At 49.2% G+C, this 12,723-nt stretch overlaps 1 protein-coding gene across 13 annotated transcripts in view; it reads right to left on the bottom strand.

The window, feature by feature from the left end:
- The window catches only part of ctnnd1 (catenin (cadherin-associated protein), delta 1), a 54,582-nt gene that overhangs the window by 2,540 nt on the left and 39,319 nt on the right, over window positions 1-12,723 (bottom strand). For 10 of the 13 annotated variants that reach the window (XM_042315901.1, XM_042315908.1, XM_042315910.1 and 7 more), the window contains 6 exons: window positions 12,310-12,460; window positions 11,673-11,868; window positions 10,762-10,958; window positions 3,269-3,316; window positions 3,098-3,180; window positions 740-794 (listed from right to left, as the gene is read on the bottom strand). In XM_042315901.1, the coding sequence (XP_042171835.1) occupies window positions 740-794; window positions 3,098-3,180; window positions 3,269-3,316; window positions 10,762-10,958; window positions 11,673-11,868; window positions 12,310-12,460 (730 nt within the window). Of the gene's footprint in view, window positions 1-699; window positions 795-3,097; window positions 3,181-3,268; window positions 3,317-10,761; window positions 10,959-11,672; window positions 11,869-12,309; window positions 12,461-12,723 lie in introns of all 13 variants that reach the window. The other 3 variants (XM_042315906.1, XM_042315905.1, XM_042315907.1) reach the window with 3 other exon arrangements.

Consider the following 12,723-nt stretch of genomic DNA (forward strand, 5'->3'; position numbering starts at 1 on the left):
GAGAGAAGGGTTACTACCATGTGCAATATTCGTAGTAAGAGTGCAACTCATAAACCAGCTGTATAAACTTAGAGGATTGAGAGGACACAGAACCTGCTACTGAAGACAATCGGTCACAGCCTAAACATCACCAATCAATACATGACACACACAGCCTAAACATCACCAATCAATACATGACACACACAGCCTAAACATCACCAATCAATACATGACACACACAGCCTAAACATCACCAATCAATACATGACACACACAGCCTAAACATCACCAATCAATACATGACACACACAGCCTAAACATCACCAATCAATACATGACACACACAGCCTAAACATCACCAATCAATACATGAACACACACAGCCTAAACATCACCAATCAATACATGACACACACAGCCTAAACATCACCAATCAATACATGACACACACAGCCTAAACATCACCAATCAATACATGACACAGACTCTTGAAAAGAGATCAAACACACACAAGACAAAATGCCATATGTATACAGACATGAAACAAATGAAACAAACATCAAGACACAAGATCAACAACATACTATATCAAATATACAAATCACCAGCAGAGGGAGCAAGAAACAAACACCAATACAATGGGGGGGACACACAGAGGTTAGTTAGGCCATGCGGTTTAGTGAGAGAGGCAGGTGTTCAGTCGGTGGACACACATACCATGCGCTCACATGCAGTGTGTGGGGGGGTGTGGCCTAACCGTCATAAGAGTCCATGAGAGGAACAGAGTCCCGCCTCTCCTCATACAGCCCTCCCTGAGAGGGGGAAGGTGGGAGGAAGAGAAAAGGGGGAGAGAGAAAGAAAGAAGGGGGGGAGAAAGAACAGGGAGGGAGGGAGGGAGGGGAGAAAGAACGGGGGGAGAAAGAACGGGGAGGGGAGAAAGAACGGGGGGGGGAGAAAGAAAGAAAGGGGAGGGAGAAAGAACGGGGGGAGGGAGAAAGAACGGGAGGGGGAGAAAGAAAACGGGGAGGGAGAAAGGGGGAGGGAGAAAGAACGGGGAGGGAGAAAGAACGGGGGGGGAGGGAGAAAGAACGGGAGGGAGAAAGAACGGGGGGAGAAAGAACGGGGGGGGGGAGAAAGAACGGGGGGGAGGGAGGGGGGGAGAAAGAACGGGGGGGAGAAAGAAACGGGGGAGGGAGAAAGAACAGGGAGGGAGAAAGAACAGGGGGGAGAAAGAACAGGGGGAACGGGGGAGAAAGAACAGGGAGGGGGGAGAAAGAACGGGGGGAGAAGAAGGGGGGAGAAAGAACGGGGGGGAGAAAGAACGGGGGGAGAAAGAACGGGGGGGAGAAAGAACGGGGGGGGAGAAAGAACGGGGAGGGGGGAGAAAGAACGGGGGGGAGAAAGAACGGGGGGGAGGGGGGAGAAAGAACGGGGAGGGAGAAAGAACAGGGGGGAGGGAGAAAGAACGGGGGAGGGAGAAAGAAGGGGGGGGGGAGAAAGAACGGGGACGGGGGAGAAAGAACGGGGGGGGGAGAAAGAACGGGGGGAGGGGGGGAGAAAGGGGGGGAGAAAGAACGGGGGGAGGGAGAAAGAACGGGGGGAGGGGAGGGAGGGAGAAAGAACAGGGAGGGAGAAAGAACAGGGGGGAGGGAGAAAGAAGAAAGGGGAGGGGAAAGAACGGGGAGGGAGAAAGAACGGGGAGGGAGAAAGAACGGGGGGGAGAAAGGGGAGGGAGAAAGAACAGGGGGGGAGGGAGAAAGAACGGGGGAGGAAGGGAGAAAGAAACGGGGGGAGGGAGAAAGAACAGGGAGGGAGAAAGAACAGGGAGGGAGAAAGAACGGGGGGAGGGAGAAAGAACGGGGGGGAAAGAGGGAGAAAGAACGGGGAGGGAGGGAGGACGGGGGGGAGAAAGAACGGGAGGGAGAAAGAACGGGGGGGGGAAAGAACGGGGGGAGAAAGGGGGAGGGAGAAAGAACAGGGAGGGAGAAAGGGAGGGAGAAAGAGGGAGGGAGAAAGAACAGGGAGGGAGAAAGAACAGGGAGGGAGAAAGAACGGGAGGAAAGGGAGGAACGGGGGGAGAAAGAACGGGGGGAGGAAGGGAGAAAGAACGAGGGGGAACGGGGGGAAGGGAGAAAGAAGGGGGGAGGGAGAAAGAACGGGGAGGGGGAAAGAACGGGGGAGAAAGAACGGGGGAGGGAGAAAGAACGGGGGGAAGGGAGAAAGAACAGGGAGGGGGAGGGAGAAAGAACGGGGGGGAGGGAGAAAGAACGGGGGAGGGAGAAAGAACGGAGGGGGAACGGAGGGGGGAAGGGAGAAAGAACGGAGGGGGGAGGGAGAAAGAACGGGGGAGGGAGAAAGAACAGGGAGGGAGAAAGAACAGGGAGGGAGAAAGAGGGAGGGAGAAAGAACGGGGGGGGGGAGAAAGAACGGGGAGGGAGAAAGAACGGGGGGGGAAGGGAGAAAGAACGGGGGAGGGAGAAAGAACGGGGGAAGGGAGAAAGAACGGGGGGAAGGGAGAAAGAACAGGGAGGGAGGGAGAAAGAGAACGGGGGGGGAGGGGAGGGAGAAAGAACGGGGAGGGAGAAAGAACGGAGGGGAGAAAGAACGGGGGAGAAAGAACGGGAGGGAGAAAGAACGGGGGGGGAGGGAGGGAGAAAGAACGGGGGGGAAAGGGAGAAAGAACGGGGGGGAGGGAGAAAGAACGGGGAGGGGGAGAAAGAACGGGGGGGGAGAAAGAACGGGGGGAGAAAGAACGGGAGGGAGGGGGAAAGAACGGGGAGGAAGACAGGAGAGAGAAAAGGGGGAGGGAGAAGAGGGAAGAAAGGTGGTGGGTTGAAGCAGAGGTGGTGGGTTGAAGAGAGAAAAGAGAAAGAGAGACGGGTGTGTTCAGAACAAACAATATGAAAATCAGATAAGAGAGAGAGAGGGGGCGAGAGAGAGAGGGGGCGAGAGAGAGAGGGGGGCGAGAGAGAGAGAGGGGGAAGAGAGAGAGGGGAAGAGAGAGTGTTGATAAAGTGGGTTAGTGTCAGAAGTTAAGTGAGAAATCGTTTGTGAGAAAAGAAGCTAACCACAGTATTTAGTGAGACATGCGAGAACATGCTCTGTGTGTGTGTACCTGTGCTGTGTCTTTGTCAGCAGGCTCCAGTGTTCCGTCCAGAGTGTTCTTCCTCCCCCTCTGGTCCAGTGTGGAGTAGGCATCTGGAAGACAGCCAAGGCCTGTTAACAGCTGTGTATTTAGGCTTGTGCGTGTGTGTTGGTGTGTGTGTGTGTGTGTGTGCAGACATACCTGGTCCCATATCATTTAGTGGAATCATGTCTCGCTTGTCTCCTCCTCCTGACAAACAAACACAGTCACAGGATGAGAGACAGCTAGTGTGGTGGTGGTTATAGTGTGGTGGTGGTTATAGTGTGGTGGTGGTTATAGTTTGGTGGTGGTTATAGTGTGGTGGTGGTTATAGTGTGGTTATAGTGTGGTGGTGGTGGTAGGTTATAGTGTGGTGGTGGTAGGTTATAGTGTGGTGGTGGTAGGTTATAGTGTGGTGGTGGTAGGTTATCCTGTTGATGGGTTAGGGTTCCCTTTTGGGAACGACCCCTCCCCCGTTCAGCTGGAACGTGGCGCATGGAACGCAAAAATATTCTTAGAAATATTTAACCTCCACACATTAACAAGTCCAATAGCTCAAATGAAAGATAAACACCTTGTTCATCTAGCCAGCAAATCAGATTTCTAAAATGTTTTACGGCGAAAACATAGCACATATTTTTGTCAAACCACCACCAAAGACACAGCTAATTTGAATAGCCACGGTGAACAAAATATGCAATCAACAACCGCAGGATTAAAAGAAAAATAATTCACTAACCTTTTGAAAATCTTCATCAGATGACAGTAATAGGACATGTTATACAGTACATTTATGTTTTTTTCAACAATATGCAATTTATATCCATAAATCTCTGTTTACAACAATCCTTAGCTCGAACAGACAAACCTACATCGTTTGGTCAAACCTGGAACAAAGAGAGCTCCGGACCCGACGCGCGCATGAAAGTACATGTATTTTCGCGTGACCCGGAGGTTTCAGCCCGCCAAAACTCAAGGGAGCATGCGATTCTCACAATGAGAGGCCCCACTGAAAGAGGACACCGGCGCTGAAGAGATAGGAACTGTTCCCAGATCCTTTGCTGGTTGGGAAGGGTGGGGGCGATGACGTCAAAGTTGGGCCAACTTTCATGATGGCAAGAGAGAGTTTGGGAGAATGGCTGCCCTGAGAGTTCTGCTTTACATACAGACATAATTTGAACGGTTTTAGAAGCTTTAGAGTGTTTTCTATTCAATAATTATTATTATATGCATATATTAGCAATTTTTGACAGATTTTTTTTCTGTTTACTATGGGCACGCAATTCCTCCAAAGGGGGCAGTAGTCAGCCCTATCTTTAACAGGATTTATAGTGTGGTGGTAGGTTATAGTGTGGTGGTGGGTTATAGTGTGGTGGTGGGTTATAGTGTGGTTATAGTGTGGTGGTGGGTTATAGTGTGGTTATAGTGTGGTGGTGGGTTATAGTGTGGTGGTGGGTTATAGTGTGGTGGTGGTTATAGTGTGGTGGTGGTTATAGTGTGGTGGTGGTTATAGTGTGGTGGTGGGTTTATAGTGTGGTGGTAGGTTATGGTGTGGTGGGGTTTAGTGTGGTAGTGTGGTGGTGGGTTATAGTGTGGTGGTGGGTTATAGTGTGGTGGTAAGGTTATAGTGTGGTGGTGGGTTATAGTGTGGTGGTGGGTTATAGTGTGGTGGTGGTTATAGTGTGGTGGTTATAGTGTGGTGGTGGTTATAGTGTGGTGGTGGTTATAGTGTGGTGGTGGTTATAGTGTGGTAGGTTATAGTGTGGTGGTGGTAGGTTATAGTGTGGTGGTGGGTTATAGTGTGGTGGTGGGTTATAGTGTGGTGGTGGTTATAGTGTGGTGGTGGTTATAGTGTGGTGGTGGTTATAGTGTGGTGGTGGTTATAGTGTGGTGGTGGTTATAGTGTGGTGGTGGTTATAGTGTGGTGGTGGTTATAGTGTGGTTATAGTGTGGTGGTGGGTTATAGTGTGGTGGTGGTTATAGTGTGGTGGTGGTTATAGTGTGGTGGTGGGTTATAGTGTGGTGGTGGTTATAGTGTGGTGGTGGTTATAGTGTGGTGGTGGGGTGTGGTTATAGTGTGGTGGTGGGTTATAGTGTGGTTATAGTGTGGTGGTGGGTTATAGTGTGGTGGTGGGTTATAGTGTGGTGGTGGGTTATAGTGTGGTTATAGTGTGGTGGTAGGTTATAGTGTGGTGGTGGTTATAGTGTGGTGGTGGTTATAGTGTGGTGGTGGGTTATAGTGTGTGGTGGTGGGTTATAGTGTGGTGGTGGGTTATAGTGTGGTGGTGGGTTATAGTGTGGTGGTGGGGTGGTTATAGTGTGGTGGTGGTTATAGTGTGGTTATAGTGTGGTGGTAGTGTTATAGTGTGGTGGTGGGTTATAGTGTGGTGGTGGGTTATAGTGTGGTGGTGGGTTATAGTGTGGTGGTGGGTTATAGTGTGGTGGTGGGTTATAGTGTGGTTATAGTGTGGTGGTGGTTATAGTGTGGTTATAGTGTGGTGGTGGGTTATAGTGTGGTGGTGGGTTATAGTGTGGTTATAGTGTGGTGGTGGTTATAGTGTGGTAGTGTGGTGGTGGGTTATAGTGTGGTTATAGTGTGGTGGTGGTTATAGTGTGGTTATAGTGTGGTGGTGGGTTATAGTGTGGTGGTGGGTTATAGTGTGGTGGTGGGTTATAGTGTGGTGGTGGGTTATAGTGTGGTAGTGTGGTGGTGGTTATAGTGTGGTTATAGTGTGGTGGTGGGTTATAGTGTGGTGGTGGGTTAGTGTGTGGTTATAGTGTGGTGGTGGTTATAGTGTGGTTATAGTGTGGTGGTGGTAGGTTATAGTGTGGTGGTGGGTTATAGTGTGGTGGTGGGTTATAGTGTGGTTATAGTGTGGTGGTGGTTATAGTGTGGTTATAGTGTGGTGGTGGGTTATAGTGTGGTGGTGGGTTATAGTGTGGTTATAGTGTGGTGGTGGTTATAGTGTGGTTATAGTGTGGTGGTGGGTTATAGTGTGGTATAGTGTGGTGGTGGGTTATAGTGTGGTGGTGGGTTATAGTGTGGTTATAGTTATGGTGGTTATAGTGTGGTTATAGTGTGGTGGTGGTTATAGTGTGGTTATAGTGTGGTGGTGGTTATAGTGTGGTTATAGTGTGGTGGTGGTTATAGTGTGGTTATAGTGTGGTGGTGGTTATAGTGTGGTGGGTTACAGTGTGGTAGGTTACAGTGTGGTAGGTTATAGTGTGGTAGGTTATAGTGTGGTGGTGGTTATAGTGTGGTTGTGTGGTTATAGTGTGGTGGTGGTTATAGTGTGGTAGGTTATAGTGTGGTGGTGGTTATAGTGTGGTTATAGTGTGGTGGTGGTTATAGTGTGGTGGTGGTTATAGTGTGGTTATAGTGTGGTGGTGGTTATAGTGTGGTAGGTGGTTATAGTGTGGTGGTGGTTATAGTGTGGTTATAGTGTGGTGGTGGTTATAGTGTGGGTTATAGTGTGGTGGTGGGTTATAGTGTGGTGGTGGGTTATAGTGTGGTGGTGGGTTATAGTGTGGTGGTGGGTTATAGTGTGGTGGTGGGTTATAGTGTGGTGGTGGTTATAGTGTGGTGGTGGTTATAGTGTGGTGGTGGTTATAGTGTGGTGGTGGTTATAGTGTGGTGGTGGTTATAGTGTGGTGGTGGGTTATAGTGTGGTGGTAGGTTATAGTGTGGTGGTAAGGTTATAGTGTGGTGGTAGGTTATAGTGTGGTGGTGGTTATAGTGTGGTGGTAGGTTATAGTGTGGTGGTGGGTTATAGTGTGGTGGTGGTTATAGTGTGGTGGTGGTTATAGTGTGGTAGGTTATAGTGTGGTGGTGGTAGGTTATAGTGTGGTGGTGGGTTATAGTGTGGTGGTGGGTTATAGTGTGGTGGTGGTTATAGTGTGGTGGTGGTTATAGTGTGGTGGTGGTTATAGTGTGGTGGTGGTTATAGTGTGGTGGTGGTTATAGTGTGGTGGTGGTTATAGTGTGGTGGTAGGTTATAGTGTGGTGGTAAGGTTATAGTGTGGTGGTGGTTATAGTGTGGTGGTGGGTTATAGTGTGGTGGTGGTTATAGTGTGGTGGTGGTTATAGTGTGGTGGTGGGTTATAGTGTGGTGGTGGGTTATAGTGTGGTGGTGGTTATAGTGTGGTGGTGGTTATAGTGTGGTGGTGGTTATAGTGTGGTGGTGGTTATAGTGTGGTGGTGGTTATAGTGTGGTGGTGGTTATAGTGTGGTGGTGGTTATAGTGTGGTGGTGGTTATAGTGTGGTGGTGGTTATAGTGTGGTGGTGGTTATAGTGTGGTGGTAAGGTTATAGTGTGGTGGTGGGTTATAGTGTGGTGGTGGGTTATAGTGTGGTGGTGGGTTATAGTGTGGTGGTGGGTTATAGTGTGGTGGTGGGTTATAGTGTGGTGGTGGGTTATAGTGTGGTGGTGGTTATAGTGTGGTGGTGGTTATAGTGTGGTGGTGGTTATAGTGTGGTGGTGGTTATAGTGTGGTGGTGGGTTATAGTGTGGTGGTGGTTATAGTGTGGTGGTAGGTTATAGTGTGGTGGTGGTTATAGTGTGGTGGTGGTTATAGTGTGGTGGGTTATAGTGTGGTGGGGGGTTATAGTGTGGTGGGGGTTATAGTGTGGTGGGGGTAGTGGGTTATAGTGTGGTGGTGGGTTATAGTGTGGTGTGGTGGTAGGTTATAGTGTGGTGGTGGTTATAGTGTGGTGGTAGGTTATAGTGTGGTGGTAGGTTATAGTGTGGTGGTAGGTTATAGTGTGGTGGTAGGTTATAGCGTGGTGGTAAGGTTATAGTGTGGTGGTGGTTATAGTGTGGTGGTAGGTTATAGTGTGGTGGTGGTTATAGTGTGGTGGGGTTATAGCGTGGTGGGTTATAGTGTGGTGGGTTATAGTGGTGGTAGGTTATAGTGTGGTGGTAGGTTATAGTGTGGTGGTAGGTTATAGTGTGGTGGTAGGTTATAGTGTGGTGGTGGTTATAGTGTGGTGGTGGTTATAGTGTGGTGGTGGGTTATAGTGTGGTGGTGGGTTATAGTGTGGTGGTAGGTTATAGTGTGGTGGTAGGTTATAGTAGTGGTGGGTTATAGGTGGTAGGTTATAGTGTGGTGGTAGGTTATAGTGTGGTGGTAGGTTATAGTGTGGTGGTGGTTATAGTGTGGTGGTAGGTTATAGTGTGGTGGTGGTTATAGTGTGGTGGTGGTTATAGTGGGTGGTGGTAGGTTATAGTGGTGGTGGTTATAGTGTGGTGGTAGGTTATAGTGTGGTGGTGGGTTATAGTGTGGTAGGTTATAGTGGTGGTAGGTTATAGTGTGGTGGTGGTAGGTTATAGTGTGGTGGTGGTAGGTTATAGTGTGGTGGTAGGTTATAGTGTGGTGGTGGTTATAGTGTGGTGGTGGTAGGTTATAGTGTGGTGGTAGGTTATAGTGTGGTGGTAGGTTATAGTGTGTGGTGGTGGTTATAGTGTGTGGTGGTGGTTATAGTGTGGTGGTGGTTATAGTGTGGTGGTAGGTTATAGTGTGGTGGTAGGTTATAGTGTGGTGGTAGGTTATAGCGTGGTGGTAGGTTATAGTGTGGTGGTAGGTTATAGTGTGGTGGTAGGTTATAGTGTGGTGGTGGTTATAGTGTGGTGGTGGTTATGGTGGTTATAGTGTGGTGGTGGTTATAGTGTGGTTATAGTGTGGTGGTGGTAGTGTGGTTATAGTGTGGTGGTGGTTATAGTGTGGTGGTGGTTATAGTGTGGTGGTGGGTTATAGTGTGGTGGTGGGTTATAGTGTGGTGGTGGGTTATAGTGTGGTGGTGGGTTATAGTGTGGTTATAGTGGTGGTGGTTATAGTGTGGTGTGGTTATAGTGTGGTGGTGGGTTATAGTGTGGTGGTGGTAGGTTATAGTGTGGTGGTAGGTTATAGTGTGGTGGTGGTTATAGTGTGGTGGTGGTAGGTTATAGTGTGGTGGTAGGTTATAGTGTGTGGTGGTAGGTTATAGTGTGGTAGGTGGTAGTGTGGTAGGTTATAGTGTGGTGGTGGTTATAGTGTGGTTATAGTGTGGTGGTGGTTATAGTGTGGTGGTGGGTTATAGTGTGGTGGTAGGTTATAGTGGTGGTGGTAGGTTATAGTGTGGTGGTAGGTTATAGTGTGGTGGTGGTTATAGTGTGGTGGTGGTTATAGTGTGGTGGTGGGTTATAGTGTGGTGGTAGGTTATAGTGTGGTGGTGGGTTATAGTGTGGTGGTGGGTTATAGTGTGGTGGTGGGTTATAGTGTGGTGGTGGGTTATAGTGTGGTGGTAGGTTATAGTGTGGTGGTGGTTATAGTGTGGTGGTGGTTATAGTGTGGTAGGTTATAGTGTGGTGGTGGTTATAGTGTGGTGGTGGGTTATAGTGGTGGTAGGTTATAGTGTGGTGGTGGGTTATAGTGTGGTAGGTGGTGGTGGTGGTTATAGTGTGGTGGTGGTTATAGTGTGGTAGGTTATAGTGTGGTGGTGGTTATAGTGTAGGGTGGTGGTGGTTATAGTGTGGTGGTGGTTATAGTGTGGTAGGTTATAGTGTGGTGGTAGGTTATAGTGTGGTGGTGGTAGGTTATAGTGTGGTGGTAGGTTATAGTGTGGTGGTGGTTATAGTGGTGGTGGTGGTTATAGTGTGGTAGGTTATAGTGTGGTGGTGGTAGGTTATAGTGTGGTGGTAGGTTATAGTGTGGTGGTGGTTATAGTGTGGTGGTAGGTTATAGTGTGTGGTGGTAGGTTATAGTGTGTGGTGGTAGGTTTATAGTGTGGTGGTGGTTATAGTGTGGTGGTGGTTATAGTGTGGTGGTGGGTTATAGTGTGGTGGTGGTTATAGTGTGGTGGTGGGTTATAGTGTGGTGGTAGGTTATAGTGTGGTGGTGGGTTATAGTGTGGTGGTGGTTATAGTGTGGTGGTGGTTATAGTGTGGTGGTGGTTATAGTGTGGTGGTGGTTATAGTGTGGTGGGTTATAGTGTGGTAGGTTATAGTGTGGTAGGTTATTGGTAGGTTATAGTGTGGTAGGTTATAGTGTGGTAGGTTATAGTGTGGTAGGTTATAGTGTGGTAGGTTATAGTGTGGTAGGTTATAGTGTGGTAGGTTATAGTGTGGTAGGTTATAGTGTGGTGGTTATAGTGTGGTGGTTATAGGCGAGTGGTCAGAGATTGTAGGTAGGTGACTGGGTTCCCCACATAAACAAATACTCTTTTTGGTTTTAATTAAGAGTACAGATTGGGAGAATATACAAACTCTTCTGAGAAATTTTATAATTTAATTGAGTAAATGTATTTATCAGAGAGATGAAAATGTAATGAATAAAAGGTTGATGTAAAAATCGAAATTGACAAATTTCAGGGTTGTGTCATTAGATTTGTGGGGGGGTGTGGGTTGTGAGAAATTCTGTGGGGGGGGGGGGAAATGGGGTCCCCATAGAAAACCACTGAATACAACCGCTATAGGCTATTCAGAGCTGTGGTCGGGTCCGGTCTATCAGCTGTAGTTACATAGACCAGAGACCTGTGGCAATCAAACATGGATCCAACCCAGACCCCAGAGACAATTTTAGACTCAGACAGTTCCAGAGTCGGGTCTCAGATATTAGGGTAGACCTGTGAAGACCTCAGTGTGTGTGTGTGTAGATGTAGATGTTATGGTCTGTCTCACCCCTGTCTATGAGCGGCAGCGTACTGTCTTCATATCCTCCGTTGACCCGGGGCTGGGTGCTGTTGGGCGGGTTGAGGTTCACCATGAAGTCTGTCTTCTTCCAGCCATCCTTCTCCAGGGTCTTCCTCAACTCCTTATAGCCCCAAACTAACTGGAGTATCAGGCCTGCACCACGCACCTCTCGCTCTGACCGGTTCCTATCAGGAGAGAGAACTGGAGGACTCAGAAAGAGAAACAGCATCAAACAGAAAGAGGTGATTCAACTACACCCCCCCCCAGTCCACCCCGGAGGGAGGTCAACTACACCCCCAGTCCCACCCCGGAGGGAGGTCAACTACACCCCCAGTCCACCCCGGAGGGAGGTCAACTACACCCCCAGTCCACCCCGGAGGGAGGTCAACTACACCCCCAGTCCACCCCGGAGGGAGGTCAACTACACCCCCCAGTCCACCCCGGGTGGAGGTCAACTACACCCCCAGTCCAGTCCACCCCGGAGGGAGGTCAACTACACCCCCAGTCCACCCCGGAGGGAGGTCAACTACACCCCCAGTTTCAACTACACCCCCCAGTCCACACCCCCAGTCCACCCCGGAGGGAGGTCAACTACACCCCCAGTCCACCCCGGAGGGAGGTCAACTACACACCCCCCCAGTCCACCCCGGAGGGAGGTCAACTACACCCCCAGTCCACCCCGGAGGGAGGTCAACTACACCCCCAGTCCCCAGGGGAGATCAATTACACCCCCCGTCCCAGTTTTTCCTTTCAATTAGTGTGTAATTGATCAGTAAAAGGGAGAAACCCTGCAGACCCTCAGCCCACCAGAGACTGAGTTTGACACTCCTGTTCAACATCATCCAGACTGATGGAAAGAGACACATGCACCTCTTTTTGTCTCACACACACCAGCTTACCCGTCCTTATTGATGAGCACCAGTCTCTCGATGCCCTGCGAGGCTCTGAGGATCTTGGCAGCGTCCAGGCTGGAGCCCAGAACCTCATGAAGGGTGCTCAGTACAGACACCACCGTCTCCTCTGACAGAGCCCTCACAGGCTGGCTCTGACCCCCACCAGGCAGGTTGGATACCAGGTGGGGAACTGCATGTTTACCTACAGAGACCAGAGTTAGAGAGACATAGCTGTAGTATTTAATAACACAGGTTGGCTCAAAGAGAGCGCGAGAGAGGGAGAAAGAGAGAGAGGGAGAGAGAGAGAAAGAGAGGGAGAAAGAGAGAGAGGGAGAAAGAGAGAGAAAGAGAGAGAAAGAGAAAGAGAGGGAAAGAGAGAGAGAGAGAGAGAGAGAGAGAGAAAGAGAGGGAGAAAGAGAGAGAGGGAGAAAGAGAGAGAAAGAGAAAGAGAGGGAGAAAGAGAGAGAGAGAGAAAGAGAGGGAGAAAGAGAGGGAGAGAGAGAGGGAGAAAGAGAGGGAGAAAGAGAGGGAGAGAGAGAGGGAGAGGGAAAGAGGGAGAAAGAGAGAAAGAGAAAGAGAAAAAGAGAGAGAAAGAGAGAGAAACAGGGAGAGGGGAAAACAGTTCCACAGAAACAGTACTAACCAAGCAGGTCTCTGTTGCGAGCGTCGATAGCCAGGTTCCTCAGAGCTCCAGACATGGCCCTGACCACCCGGTCGTTGCCATGGGCCAACAGCTCTGTCATCATGGGAAGACCCTTCTCCTGACGCAACAACGCACGGATATACCGCCCATACTGAGACAGAGAATACATAGAGATCAATTATACCGCCCATACTGAGACAGAGAGAGAGAGAGAGAGAGAATACATACAGATCAATTATACCACCCATACTGAGAGAGAGAGAGAATACATACAGATCAATTATACCGCCCATACTGAGACAGAGAGAGAGAATACATACAGATCAATTATACCGCCCATACTGAGACAGAGAGAGAGAATACATAGAGATCAATTATACCGCCCATACTGAGACAGAGAGAATACATAGAGAT

The sequence above is a fragment of the Oncorhynchus tshawytscha genome, unplaced genomic scaffold (assembly GCF_018296145.1).
Source record: "Oncorhynchus tshawytscha isolate Ot180627B unplaced genomic scaffold, Otsh_v2.0 Un_contig_10255_pilon_pilon, whole genome shotgun sequence".
In the NCBI taxonomy this organism is placed as follows: Eukaryota; Metazoa; Chordata; class Actinopteri; order Salmoniformes; family Salmonidae; genus Oncorhynchus; species Oncorhynchus tshawytscha.